At 54.5% G+C, this 14,917-nt stretch overlaps 1 protein-coding gene across 1 annotated transcript in view; it reads right to left on the bottom strand.

Annotated features, from left to right (window-relative positions):
• Positions 1 to 14,771, bottom strand: part of SLC6A3 (solute carrier family 6 member 3) — a 35,196-nt gene extending 20,425 nt beyond the window's left edge. Inside the window, exons 1-4 of the mRNA XM_019624346.1 lie at positions 14,710 to 14,771; positions 12,629 to 12,969; positions 11,184 to 11,315; positions 3,563 to 3,794 (exon numbers count right to left, since the gene is read on the bottom strand). Coding sequence (XP_019479891.1) covers positions 3,563 to 3,794; positions 11,184 to 11,315; positions 12,629 to 12,917 — 653 coding nt within the window. The 5' untranslated portion in view covers positions 12,918 to 12,969; positions 14,710 to 14,771. The remainder of the gene's footprint in view (positions 1 to 3,562; positions 3,795 to 11,183; positions 11,316 to 12,628; positions 12,970 to 14,709) is intronic.
• Positions 14,772 to 14,917: the final 146 nt, after the last annotated feature.

The raw sequence follows: 14,917 nt of genomic DNA, 5'->3' as shown, positions 1-14,917 counted from the left end.
CTGTTTTAAACTTAAACATTTCATAATGAAAAAGGGGTCAATTCAAAGAGTTGATATTCACAAACATACACGTGCACTTCACAACAGAGCTTTAAAACACACAAATGAAACAAAACCTGACAGAACTGTGACGGGAAATAGGCATATCCACAATCGTGGTTGAGATTCAACACCCTTCTCAGCAAGTGACAGAACAAGCAGACAGGATGTCAGTGAGGGTGCAGGAGGCTTGCACAGGACCCTGAGTTGGCACACAACTGTCTACCCAATAACTGCAGGACACACGTTCTTAGGTGTGCACAGAACACTCCCTGGGGTCAGCCACATCCTAAGCCATAGAACAAATCTCAGTATATATTGAAATAATGAACCTTTTATAAGCATATTATCTCGCCAAATCAGAATTAAACTGGAAGTCAACGACAGAAATATGTCTAGAAAGCCTCCAAATATTTCAAAATTAAACAACAAACCTCCAAAAATCTCCCATGAGTCAAAGAAGAAATCACAAGGCCGATCCGGGAATACTTTGGACTGAATGAAAATGGAAACAACACACGGAACTTAGCAAGAGGCAGCTAAAGCAGTCTCTTAGAGGCAAACTTATAGCTTTAAACCTGAAGCTTCCGAATTTATATTAGAAAGTAGGTGACAGTGGATTTGACGAGTGTTTATGGAACTGGGGGGGACATGTCAGACTGCCTGGAGCTTCATGGGCCTGTTTTGTGGCTTCCAAAGCCCACACGCCTTTTCCTGGCCCAGGCTCCATGTCTGTCAAGTGTGTTCGCCGCATCGTGTCACGACTCTGGAGTCACAGCTGTGAACTCCTGGTTTGTTTGAGCCCATTTCTCATGCGCACCCACCAGATGCTGCGGCTGGAGGAGGGTCGGCAAGGACAGGGGCTGAGGAGAGCGGTTCTGGGTGAGCACTGGGACTATGGAAAGGAGGATAAACGCTACAGGGTTTCTTTCTCTCAGGGAAGACAAGCAGAAGCAAAAGCAAAAGGAACGTCACAGGCTGGCCATTTTTCACTCTCCAGTCTCGAGGCTGAGTCGCCACATCAGTGGAGTCACCCCCTCCTCCCACCCCTGTGACCGCTTCCTTTCCTTTGTCTGCAGAAGCCACTTCTGTCCCCCATCCTGTGGGTTGCTGCACCAGCAGGAAGGTGGCTGGAGCTGCTGGGAGCTGGGGGACTATCCCCTCTGCCCAGAGTCTGTGGTGTGTGCAAAAGCCGCCCAGAGCCTGCACAGCTTGGCCCAGAAGGCGTGAGCGCAGCCCAGCCCGACAGGCAGTTATCTGAGGCCGTTTCAGATCTGCCCTGCCAGCAGGCCAGCTGCCAAACTCATGGTATCTCCTACCTGTATCTATTGTGCTGAGATTGGAGCCCCCTGACAGCTAGTGACAGGGCCACACGTTGCTGCACTGCAGGACGGAGCGCGTCACTAGTCTGATGATTGCAGTTATCTGGGCCCTTAAGGTGTTGCACAGCGGGCCATGAGCTCCCCGAGTTCATGTGTCTGTAGGAACATGCTGTCCTTGTCACAGGGAGGCACTTCCTAGGGTGAGTTCAAGTTCCAGAAAACACCTGAGCTGCAGGCCTGGCAGTCACAGCCACCTGCCTCAGGGAAACCCTGTCACCATCACTGGGAAAGTCACCTGCAGAGTGCCTGGGGAGGAGGGCCAGGGCCTCCGTGGCAGTGACCTATCACCTCCTCGTAAACCTTCCAATGCCCCTGCGTCACCTCTGGCTGGTCTGCGGCTTCTGCTCCTGCTAACGGGTCCTGCAGGAAGGCGGCGTCTGGGCACACTCCCCCCGGTTTCTTTCCTCCAGACTGCGGATTCTCAGATTTCACTACTCTGATTTTTTTTAAATCACGTATCACATATATTCTTCTCTTTTAGCACCCTAAGTCATAAATCACTAGAGTAACCAGTTTTTTCCCTCTAATTTTCTTATCTGAAAATCCCTTAGATAAATCAACTCTTTCCACACCTGCCAAAGATAAGCGATCCCAAAATGGTGTCACGGCACCTTCCTGCAGCTCTGCCAGCTTTTCAAATGTCCTAGGTTGCACCGAAATCCATTTTGACATTGCAAAACATGCTGGCTTGGAAACTTCGTCACCACTGTGTTGGCAAAATGATCAGTGAGACCCACCCACAGCACGAGCTGTCTCTGAATGTCACTTCACATGGTGGGACTGACCATGACACCCCAGGCCCTTGCCACAGCCATCTCCTCGCCACATGGCTGCTTTCTGCGCAGAGGTGCGGCCACTGGGTGAGAGCACATGCACCTGGCCCTGGCCTCTGAATGAGACAGCACTGCATTTGGGAAATGTAGTGATAGCAGGTCAGCAGGAAGCGCTGTGACAGCAGGAAGTGCTGTGCTTCCGTTTTTTTTGGTCCCTAAGGACGGCAAATCAGCTTGGTCGAATGCTCTGTCCTTCTGTGTTTGGACAGGTCTGTCGTTCCTGGCTGCCGGTCTCACCGAGTACCAGGCACACGCACACCCTTGCCTGTGCTTCCGTTTCTCCGCCACACGCCCACCCCGGCGCCTTTCAAGCAACTCTAATTGGACAGGTCCCAGGTGGACTCTCTTGTCAGCCCCGTCCTCTGAAACCAACTATGCACCCCCACTCCCAAGAGGCCTGTGAGCCGCAGGCCCTCACCCCAGGCATGAAGTCTCCCTCCTCCGGGCAGGTGGCTTCCAGGCGGCCCCTCCCTTCACATCAAGGGACTTGCCTCTCCGTCCTCACTTCCCACTGTCCAATCCCAAACACAGTCCCCACACCCCAACCATGCTCTTCCTGAGACGCTCTATCCTTCGCGCGCCCTCCAAGCCCTGCGTCGTGCTGTGAGGAAGTGGGGGCAGGAGCTGATGGCGCCAGGAAGGAGTCGAAGAACAGACTTGAGGAGAGGGATGGGCCTGCAGGTGGTGGGCCACACAGTACAGGATGCTGAGGGCCAGGCCTGGCGAGGGGAGCAGCAGGACGCCAGGAAGGCCACTGGACATGGGGACCGAGGAGCGAACAGCGAAAACACAAGCGTTGTGTTTATAAGAAGAAAAGAGCATTTTGTGGGAAGTTGGTGCACCTGTAGATAGGTAGGTCTGTTCAGTGAGGCAGATTTTCTGCAGAGTGGGGCGGGGCCTACATGCAGAGGGAGGGCAGGCGACCCAGAGCGCGGAGCCCAGCCCACTCTGGAGGCGACACTGCGGCCCCCAGTGCCCAGGCCCGGCCATCTCCCCCACCCCAAACTGCCGCTGGGGGAGATGGGGAGGCCCTGGCCTCCCCGGCCCTGTCTCTGCTGAGCATCCGAGTGACAAGGGCTTAGTCAGGCCTCTAGATGTGTGATTCGGAAATAAGCCAGACAAGAACCCAAAGGGGACAGAACACAGCACAGGACAAGGACAGGGGGTCCTCTTGCGCCCCTGCAAGGCAGTGGGGGCAGGTGGCTGGCTCCCGGGGTACCATGGGCGCCTAGCTCTGCGCCTTCCATTCCAGAGGCCGACACAGCAAGTGGGGAGTCACTCACCCCCGGGAAGTGGACCCCAACTTACTCGAAGTACTCGGCGGCAGGTGTGGTCCGGAAGCTGTCGTTGAGGCCTGAGCCGTCGCTGGCGTTGCCGGGGTGGGCTTCGGAGCAGTTGGGGCTGTTCCAGGTGTTGTTGCAGTGGGTCCAGGGCAGCTCCGCGGCGAACGAGGAGAAGAAGTAGCGCAGCGCCCAGGCGATGATGACGTTGTAGAAGAAGCCCACGTACAGCGAGATGAGGATGACCGTGAAGCCCACGCCTGGGGCGGCGAGAGCACAGCCGCCGTCAGTGGAACAGCCCTCCCGCCTCCTACAGCCGTTGTCAACAGAACACCCTCCCCGCCTCCCACAGGAGACGTCGCCTCCCTGTGCCGGAGGTTCACCTCCGCCCTAACGCCAGGCGATGAGACGTGATGGGGCAGATACCAGACTTTAGGCCGTGATCTCAGAGCGGGGCTTTCTCCTCCAAAACCATCTGTGTCCATCTACATCCACCCAAAGACACTCAGAGTGCCTCTGAAGGGTCATCAGGGCCTGAAAGGCCAGTTAGGGCCATTGAAGGCCATCCGTGACAGTTCAGATATACCCGGGAATATGCGGGGTCACCCAGGGACATGTAGGGAGATCTAGGGCCACCCTGGTAAAACCAGGTCACCCACAGACATATAGAGTAACTAAGGGACACCCATGGCTATCCACTGCCACTCAGAGCCACTTGGAATCAAACGGGATCCACCAGGATCGCTTAAGGTCATGTAGGGCCACTGAGTCACCCTGGGTCACCATCAGAATCACCCACTAACACCATGGCCACCCATGGCCATCTAGGGACTCCCAGAGATACAATGCACCACTCGGTGTCAACAAAGGCCACCCCAAACCTTCAGGGTCACACAGAAACATTTAGGGCCACCCATGCCAATGGGGTCACTGAAGACCATCCAGGGTAACCCAAGAATACTCAGTGATTCCCAGAGCCATCCACAGTTACTAATAGTCACTAACGGACAACTGGGGTCCTCCACAGCCATCCGCAGCCACTTAGGCTCATCCAGGGCCACCCAGAGCTATCCAGGTCCACTCATGGCCCCCCATATCTACTCATGCCCCCTCAAGACTACCCAGGGCAAACAGAGTTGTCTGGGTTCACTCACAGCTACTTAGAGCCACCCGAGGTCACCCATACATAACCACCCAGGGTTTCCCAGGGTCATACATGACCACCCAGGGTCATACATGACCACCCAGAGTCCCCTAGGGTCATACATGACCACCCAGGGTCTCCTAGGGTGCCCTTTCCAGGATCACAAAACCTAAAATTTGGGTGGTGGGCAGCTTTTGGAGTTGTGTCATCCCGACTGGCAGGCAGTTAGAAGGCCTCCTCCCGTTGGTCAGGAAGTGTCTCCTTATTCAACGCTAGACAAGCACTGCCACGTTCCTACTGTGTGGTTAGTTTTATTAAGCTCCACGCAGCGTTATTTTCATGTCATTCCTTCTCAGCTTCGTTGATTCGTGTGGGTATAACTTTAACTTTCTTTATTAAAGCCTGGTGAGGTGCCGTGCTCTGCCGCGCCTGCTTGGGCTGGGGCAGGAGCATGTCTTCCAGTGCCTTTTGTCGGGGGAGTGGCATGGGTTGATTTTACGGGCACAAACCTTAGGAAAAGATATTTTCATGTTCAGGGTACTTCATTAAAGTTCCCTTCCTATCTTGAAAGTAAAACTAGAGGCATGAAAATAGATCTGTGTCTAAATATTAAACAGATTCAGTATCAGGAGAGGCCTAAAAGAAAGCAGGCCCTGGTACGTAATGCCTCTTGGAAAACGTGCTCAGAAGTGATGATGAAACAAAAACTGTGTCCTTTGGAAGGCCTTCTCCAGCGTAAAATTAGTCAACATTAAATAATCCTTATTGCAGTTTTGCCCACTGGGTTCCTTTAAGACAGAGGCTGGGTTTCGATTAACAGTGAACCTGCCCAGGCAGCCGTACTGTCGGGAAGCACATCACAGGAGGTTCGCCCTGGCAGTGGGCTGACTTTGGGTGCCTGACTTACAATCTTTTTAAGGTTAAAACTTTGTATACCAAATCCTTAGCTCGAAACTTTGGGAACTCAAAGAAGCCTTTGACCCAACATGAGTGCAGAGCCAAAGCCAGTATACTCTGAAAGGTGGACGTTCCCTCTGGTCCTTCTGGAACACTCTGCTGTGTGTGGCCAGCACTCCATCAGCACAGGCCAGGTCTCTCGACTTTCACAACAGAGTGACAAGGTCCCCACAGGACGACGGGGCTCCCAGAGCACGTGGGCTGCACCGTGAGCAGCACAGCGTACCAGCACCAGGGCTTCTCATCCAAGAGCACTGGCCCCCTGCCCCGCGCTGCTGTCCAGCTGCCCTAAATGCCTGAGTAAAAGGAAACAATTCTCTAGGAAGGTGGTTGCGAGTGTCAGCTGTTTGTTTGGTTTCTCCAAGTTGTATTTTTCAGGACAGCAGAGCCTTAGAGAGCCGTGGGCCTGCGCCACTAAAGTGTAGCCTCTCACGGACCCTACCTTTACCGAGCTCCCCCTTAGTGTCGCTTAAGACCAGCCATACGAAACCCACTTTTCGTTTGCTATAGGAATGCTCTCACGACCGCTGTTCATTGTGTCATCATATACTCTAGATAAAGCTCCCCCTGATACGTTTCTTTCACCACTCATCGCCACCAGAACTGTGCCACGGAGGCGGCAGGCTCAATCCCCTCTAATATTTCCAATGAGAACGTGTTCCTCTACTGATTGACTCCCAGGAAGCTCAGGGCTAAACGCAAATGTCAGCCACAGCTCTTAACGTCCATTTCCTTAAATTTCTATTTTTCTTAATATTTCTATATTAACCTTGCGTGCCTTCCGTTTTGCTTTATTTTAAGCCACCTTAAATTTTTTTTCAGAAAGAGGGAGAGTTTGATAAATCACACTAAAATATTATCGACCACAAACTATCATAAATTTGTTATATTCGACAAAATCGAATGTTTCCATGGAATACGTAAAGTGGGGGGTGTCTTTGGCATTTTCCCAGACAAGTTTAAAAGGCGCATCCTCAGGCCTCAAGAGAGCTTGGCAGTTGCCCTGCACGATCCCCAAAGCCAGCTCACTCCAGAGCAGCCACAGAAGCTGGCTTAGGAGAGCGTGTCAGAAACAAATACTAATTTCAGGGACACCAGCTGGAGAAAAGACTCCCTGCAGCTTTCAGGTCCTCATAAGACTCATTGGCAGGTCTCGCTGAAGAAAACCGGAGAGCATTTCTCCCCTGCCAGTTTGGGGGTCTTCGGTATCTGGCTGGTGTGTGTGCGCATGTGCACGGTGCTCAGACCAGAGAGGAAGTGGGGAGAGAACGACAGTTCTGAGACCCCGCCCCCAGGACTCTGTGATGACATATCTGAAGGCCACCTGCAGCCTCTCCTGCCTCATGCCCACCCTCAGCTGGACAGACAGCACAGGGGACCGAGGATGAGGCCCGGCCTCGGAAGCAGCTCACCCTCACGGTGGACTTCACCGCCTGGCTTTCTTGGGTGGAGCTCGGCGCCAGCCCAGTGCAGGCAGAGGCTCCAGGCCAAGGGAGGGCAGCGAGCCGTCCAAATAGTTCGGCTCCAAATGCGGGGAAAGCTTCTACAGGGGCCGGGCGTGCCAGTCACCCTCTGAAGGGCTGGATGACTTTTTAGCTTATTTGCTTATTTAATGACTATTTTGGGCATTTTAATTGATATCTTCATTTAGCATGTGTTGCCCCTATTTCACGACACATGACAATATAGGCAATTATTACTTTTTTTAAAGACAAATAAGGAATGAGAAGGCACATGTGTCAGGGTAGCCAGAGAAACATGGTTTGCCTCACCTAATTTTAGGGGCACCTGAGCACCCTATGGATAAAACAGGACTTGAACATGTAGGAAATCACCTGCTAGGGATCACCGTTTGTTGGCATTAACGATTCAAGGTGTCTCTACTTGAAACATAAAGTCTGATGTTCTTGCCCTGATTCGTTTATCTCCTGGACGAGCATGGCTCTGTGCTGACGGCACGCAGCCCAAGCTCAAAGCTGACTCTGTGGCTCACGTGCCCTCTGTCCCGGGGTATGAGCTGGGTGACCAGCCTCCAACCGAGATCCCGCCCACAGGGGCCACACGGTGCTTCTCCCTGTGGCCACGCTTAGTCCCAGCTCAGCCCTCCACACCGACAAGCTTCCAGGACAGGACAAAAGCTGATGCGGGTGTGAGAGCGTGACCGTCAGGCTGGGATGTGGAGTCAGTCGCTGAGCTGAGTGATGTCTGCCGACTTCTTCAGGTTGCGAAGTTGCTGGGAGGTGGTGAAATGCCCCCACGCATGGATTGAGCACCTCTAGAATGGGGTGCTGACAGTCAGATTTTCTCTATTGACCCAAATTCGTTAGGCTTAAGTAACACCTTGGAATCCTTAGAAAGCGTTTCCTGACAGTTTATAAGCTGCACCATAACAAATCACTCTGGAGCTTTGTTGGAGAAAACGGTGGCAGGCGCACAGCTGGAAATCAGCTGTCACTGGCTGGCCCCAGCCCCATGGGGCCATTTCCTCTCCTGCAGCCCCTTGTCTGTCACAGGTGCTCAGGAAAGAGGTGGGTTTACTCTGATTTGGTATCAGACTCCCTGGTGGGGGGTGGGGGCACAGGGTCTTGTCACATAAGTAACGGTGACAGACATTCTCTGGACAAGAAGGACGTGTTTCTGGAAATCCAGAGATGCAAACTGGTGTCACCACAGTCTGTGTGGCAGAAGGCAGCATCGCTCCTCAACATTTCCCCAGATGGTCACTTAAGGATGGACAGGCTTAATTTCCGACTCAGTTCTTTAATGCTATAAACACTGATCACAGTGTAAGCTCATCACAGCGCACATCCGTGGGACACATTAGCACTGCCCAGCAGAGCCTGGGGAACACGATTAGCTCATTTGTGTCTTGGACGGTTAGTTTGGGTTCATTGCCTTCGATGGTACCAACACCGTGCCAGTACACGGATGCTGCAATGTTTAAATCGACAGCTGCGCCCACCACCAAGATGTGCGTGGTGCCTTCAGGTAGCTGCACAGTCCTCCACTGAGAATTAATGTTGGCACCAGAGGCAGGTCTCAGGCAACTCATTTGAGCTTTGACGTCTGTGTGCAAATCACACAAGGGGACAGCCAGCACCTGGCACCTGAACCCAGAGGCGTCCGAGTCTCCCTCTGTAACTCCACTGCAGGGCGGGCCCATGAATCATTTAACTTCCGAAAAACTTGCTAGTGCCTTCAGATTCACCGAGCAGGCCATCAGGCAGGAATAACGCACAGCAACTGCAGAGGCCGTCACGCTGAGCCAGTCTCAGTGTTTCCATTGCTGCGAGGGTGATTTTTCTCCCCGTGGAGACCAACCTCAGCAGCTGTGTGATGTTCTCACCCCGAAGGCCAGATCAGTTGCTGTCTGAGCACACACCCACTGACCCGTCCCTACAGCACCCTCAGAGACCTGCTGGGGCTTCTGCTCTCCCCAAAACACCATTTTTTCAAGAACTTCTGAGAAAAGCCAAAGCCTGATCTTTAATGGCCATTTTCTTAATGAAACGAGCTGTCTGAACCAGCCACCTTCCTGGCCTCTGAGGAATGGCCCCCGAGTCCTCCCTGAACCCTCAGCGCTTGAGGCCGTGTTGGCCCAGTGAGGAGGCAGAGAAGTCTGGGACCGACCCTACCCTGCCCATGACGAAGGGACAAGCCCTCTCATCTCAGTGCCTGTGTCTCCAATGCAGAGATGACACAGTGCGCGCCTTCCCTTGGGGCTCTAAGGAGGATGGAGTGAGGTGACCATGGGAGCGTCAGTCACCAGGACTCAGCCCGAGGTTTGCCTCATGGTGCTGTGGCATCACAGTAGTGACCTGGACGGCTCAGTGAATAACTAGACAGTTAGAGGCTAGATAGTAGATAGATAGATATGATAAATAGGTGACAGATAACCAAAAATAGATGATAGATAAATGATAAATAGTAGATTGACAGATGATAGACTGATAGATGACAGAAAGCTAGATGATAGATGATAGGTAGATGATAGATTGATAGATTGATAGATAGATGACAGATAGATACATAGATGATAGGTAGGTAGATGATAGGTAGGTAGATGTAGATAGGTAAGTAGACAGATGATAGATAGTGAGGAATGAAGTGAAGAAATAAAATGGAGTCATTATAGTCAAGCTGCTAATTTACTAGGATCAAGTAGGCTGATATGAGGAAATGATTCTATTCCTGTTCTAACTCTCCTGCGAAACTTTTGGATTTTCTAGTCCTGCATCAGTGGCTGGATATACATCAGACCTCCTGATAACCTTCTGATTACGCCCTGAAGGGCTAAGGATAGAATGTCCAGGTTACCCAGACCACCGGACATCCGGCACCCAGACCACCGGACATCTGGTACCCAGACCACCGGACATCCGGCACCCAGACCACCGGACATCCGGCACCCAGACCACCGGACATCCAGAGGATCACCATCTCAGACCAGCCCAGAGGCCCAGAATGCAGGACTGATTCTTCTCAAGAATGTAATTTTTACTATGAGATCCCTCATCTTTTCTTCTTCAGAACACTCTGGGTATTGCTTAGTTGTGTTTCCACTTTGCAAACCCTAAGACCCTTGAATAAATCTTTATCATTTATTTCTAGCTGAAGCTTCCTGATTTCATTTGTGTTCAGTCAACACTGAATAGATGATAGATACAATACACAGATGAGATAGATAGATGATAGATGGTTGATAGATGGATGATAGATGGGTGATACAGATAGGTAGAGGATAGCTAGATAAATGGATAAATTGATGATGGATACATAGTTGATAGGTTGGATGGATGGATGGATAGAGGTATGGGTTGACTTGTACCCCTCTAAAATTCATGTGTTGAAGTCTTAACCCCGAGTACCTCAGAATGTGACCTTATTTGGAAACAGGGTTTTTATAGAGGAAGTCAAGTTAAGGTGAGGCCGCCAGGGTATACCCTAGTCCAATATATCTGATGCCCAATACAGGGGAAGTTTGGGGGAAGACGAAATGAGGACACTGGGTGAAGACCGTCATCTACACATCCAGGAGAGAGGCCTGGAACAGATTCTCTCCCACAGCCCCTAGGAGGAATCAACCCTACCAAAACCTTAACTTCAGATTCTAGTCTCCAAAGCTGTGAGGTAATAAATGTCTTTCGTTTAATCCACTCAGTTTGTGGCACTTTGTACAGCAGCCCTAACACACTAGTACAGATGGACAGAAAGAGAGGTGATAGATGACAGATGGGTAGATAGATGGAGGTCTGATTTCATCTACCATCTTAACACTTTGACAAAATGAGATCCCTAATGAACTGTGGGTGGCTTCACCTGGGAGCAAAGGAATACATTTTTGAATCCTTGGTCATTACAGATGTTTAGAGTGGGACAAAAATTCAAATGGTGTGTCCACATGTGTGTCCATGTGTAGCCAGCCAGCAAAGCAGGACCACGTGTGCACAACGTGGGTGGACCTGCTTGGAAAGGTCTAGAGCAGCCCCCACCCTCCCCCACCCCTGGTCCGTGCCATGCCAAGTCAAGGTGGCATCCCCACCATTACCTTTGAGGACTGGGCAGATCTTCCAGACTCCGGCAGCCCCCTCCCTGTTGAACTGTCCGAGGGCTAGCTCCATGTAGAAAAGTGGCATTCCCGCAATGACCATGAAGAGCAGGTAGGGGACCAGGAAGGCGCCTGTGGGACACGGCAGCATGGTCATCGGAGGCCTCAAGGGCTCGGCCATCCCCACTAACCACACGAGCCTTGGCCGTGACTGACCCCAGTCCCATCTCTGTGTCTCCTGGAGCTCCCTGCCTGGCTAACCTCCACAAGGGAGCCACAGGCTGGGATGGGTGGGCCTCCTCCCGCTGTGTCCAGCTCCACTGCCATCAGGCTCAGACATATCCCTACTGAAGCCCCAACTGCCCCCACCCCCAGCTGTGGCATCAACTCCAAAAGCCCAGCAGATAAGGACCTGCCCGCCTGGCTCTGCTCCTGGCGCTGCCCCTGCCTGCCTCCCTTGGCCCCTTCTTGCTCCTCTGTGGAAAGCCCACCCCTGTTGAATTGTGACTCCTCTGGGGTCTGTGGGCCACCTCTGACCCTGCGTGGGTTCCGCCATCCATCCCAGCTCCCAGTATTTGGAGCCTGCCTTGAACAGGGGCTGGGGTCCCTCAGAGAGGCACCCTGTTCCTTCTGGAGCTGCACCCTGTCCCAGCACACAGCTCAGGGCCCCGCACTCGGCCTCCTAGGGCTGTGCCTTGGCCTTCTCCCTGGGATGGGAACAGGGAGGCCCCACAGCCCTGCCTGTCCTTGGGCCGCTCACTGTACCTGCTGAGGTGCCAGTCTGCTCCCCTTGAGCTGGGCGCAGTAATGCCAACCTACTCCTGGGCGTGCCAGGACCCCCCCCCCACCGCCCCTAGACTGTCATCTGAAGCCCTCAGTCTGCGCTGTGACCAGCGAGGCAGGGAAGCGGCAGGCAGGGAGGCACCAGGAGGGTGGGCATGAGCTCCAATTAACTGGCTTCTCAACTTGAGTTTTGGGGGTGATCCTGCCCTGTATCTTAGTTTTCTGCCTCAAGTCCAGAGACAGTGGTGGTTGAGTTCGGGGGAAGTGGGGGGTGGGGTGGGGACAGGGACATTTCCAGGGCATCTTCAGCTACCCAAGCTCAACCCTCTGCCCACTTTGTAAGCACCCTTCTGTGGGCCTTTGAGAATTTCCTTTCCAAAGTGAAATCATCTTTGGAAACAGAAGGCCGAGCCATGGTGCCTCCAACCGCTAACTCCTGCTTTCTGTTCTCCTGGCCTCGCCGCCCTCAACTGAGAAGCCCAGACACAGTGAGGTTTCTGAACCCTAGATGGTTTTTGTGATACCCTTCTGGGCGGTCTGTGCCCGCTAACGCTAAGAAAACAAGGCTATCTCGCCAGAGCGCGTGCATTCCTTGAGGGCACTGCCTCCACTGCCAGGGTTCTAGCCCACAGGAGCACCCAGGATGGCCGGTGGGGACTCACCCCCGCCATTTTTGTAGCATAGGTAAGGAAAGCGCCAGACGTTGGCCAGGTCCACTGCAAAGCCGATCACCGAGAGGAGGAAGTCTATCTTCTTGCTCCAGGTCTCCCGGTCCTGGGTCTCCACGGGGCTTTGCGGGGCGTTGGCGAGGGTGGAGTGGGTGAGCTGCACCCCATTCTGCTCCTTGACCAGCACAACCTCCATTGCCCTTGGGCACATGGAGTTGGGCTCCTTAGCTGGGGCCACTGCGGAAGACATCAGTGCCACTGGGTACTGGCTCCGTCTACTCATGGGCACGCCGCAGTCTAGGATTCTGTGATTTTCCCTCTTGGTCTTCAGCCGGCTTGAAAGATAAACACACAGGAATGCATGAACTTAGCAGCCAGAATGCCAGTGGCAAGAGCAGAGATCCCAGCACTCACAATCTCTCCTTTGGGGGCAGAGCAAACACATTCCGAGCAGTTATGACGACATGGCAGGGCTGAGGGCGACAGGAGATGAGCTAGTTCTCCTGAGGACGGGGGAAGACAAGCTGTGGAAACCGAGCACGGACATCTGCTTTGCCCCCATCCCCCACTCCCTTCTCCATTCCCATCAAAGTGCAGGGCTCGTGTGGTCTGGAATTCTGCTTTTAACAACAACGAAGCAGGGAGTAATCTCAGTCTTCAAACCGCATTAGACACCAAGCCCGTACAAGAGCGCTCAGCTATTCTTTGTACTAAAATCAGCCACAGGAAGGAACGTTTAAAGATAACGTTTACAACAGTTTCTTGGAAGAGTGCCGGTAGATGCACGCCCACCTGGGGCCAGAGCTCACCAGCCCCACCTGATTTATGGGAGGGGCCCCCAGCTCCTGGACTTGGCAGCTTTGCCAGGGAGCTCACTTCCAAAACACTTCCATAAATGCCACCAGGGAGGACAGAATCCATTCTGGTCACAGCCAACAGCAAGCTAGGCCCTGGTGGCCAAAAGCAGCTTCAGATGCGACTTCTTACGGCCTTCCGATCCACCAGCACGGTTTCACCTGTCGCATATGTGTGCGTGCACACACGCCAGCGCGCACACATGCACTCACATGCAGTGGCCGAAGCAGAAACATCACAGGGTGGCAGCTGTAACGGGAAGTCTCCGCTGCATCCAAGTTTGAAAAACCCACAACGTAAGTTATTTTATGCACCGCTTCTCTGTGGCCCCTTCACCTTCGTGACAAACCCAGCAGCACGTTCCTGCCGTGTATGAATACCGCCCCCAGGAGGCTGCACGGGCTGCGGAGCAGGTGGGACCCGCCTGCGGGGGTGCAGCTGCAGGGGCTGGCGCTGCAGACGCGGCGGAGTCCGGCCTTTGCTCCGACAACGGCCCTTGCAGGCTGATCGGAGCCCCGCCTGCCAGAGGCGCCCACGCCCAGCATTTGGGGCGAGCCAGCTCACTCCCGGAGCTTCGGCCTCAGAGGCCAGGTTTGGGTACAGAAAGCAAACTGTGGCCTCTGGGAAAGCGTCTTTCCTCACTGCGCCCCCGAAGAGAAACGCAGCTGGCTCGGACGCTGTCTTCCCCTTGGCCGCCCCGCAATCAGCCTGCAAACCACAGAGCCCGCAGCTCAGCGCCCCCAGCCCCGCCTTCAAAATAAAAGATAAAACGCTGCGAGACGCAGCGTTGGTTCAGAAAATGCCCCGGGTCGGATCTGGGGCTGCTGTGCCCGGGTCCGCCTCGCCCTGCGTCGCGACCGGCTCATCACAGAGAATTCCGCCACCAACAGCCGCGCGCCCCCCGGTGCGCGCGCCGCTGGGAGGCCGGGGACGGGCGCCCCTGACCGCGTGGCCCGCACCCCGGCTCGCGCGCGCGTCTCTCGGCCACTGACCACCTTGGGGTCTCCAGCGGCACCGTCTGTCGGGGCGCGCCGTGCACCCCGGCTGTTAACGGCTCGTGGAGGCGCCGCCGTCTGCGGGACGCGACGCCTGCCGACGGCGCTCCGCCCGGCCCGGCGACCCCCGGCTGCAGCTTTCGGGGTCCAGCGCGAACGGCGGGCCCGGAGCACACGCGGAGGGCGCCCACGCGGGGAGTCGCCCACGGGGAGCCCCAGCCTTACCTGCCCGCCCGGTCGGCTCCGCACGGGGGTCCCGCAGCCGAGCGCCCGCGACAGCTCGGGCTCCGGTCGCTCTGCGCGCGGCGGTCCCGCCCGCCCGGCTCTTATCTCCCCTCCGAGGCCCGCCCCGCCCCGCCCAGGTGGGCGGGGGACAAGCCCGGCCGCGCCCCGCGCCCGCCCCCGGGATCTGGGCCGCCCGCGGGAGCCGGCG

The sequence above is a fragment of the Hipposideros armiger genome, unplaced genomic scaffold, assembly GCF_001890085.2.
Source record: "Hipposideros armiger isolate ML-2016 unplaced genomic scaffold, ASM189008v1 scaffold_585, whole genome shotgun sequence".
NCBI classification, from domain to species: Eukaryota; Metazoa; Chordata; class Mammalia; order Chiroptera; family Hipposideridae; genus Hipposideros; species Hipposideros armiger.
The sequence above is the reverse complement of the archived record's forward strand: the minus strand, read 5'-3'. Positions and strand labels throughout refer to the sequence as shown.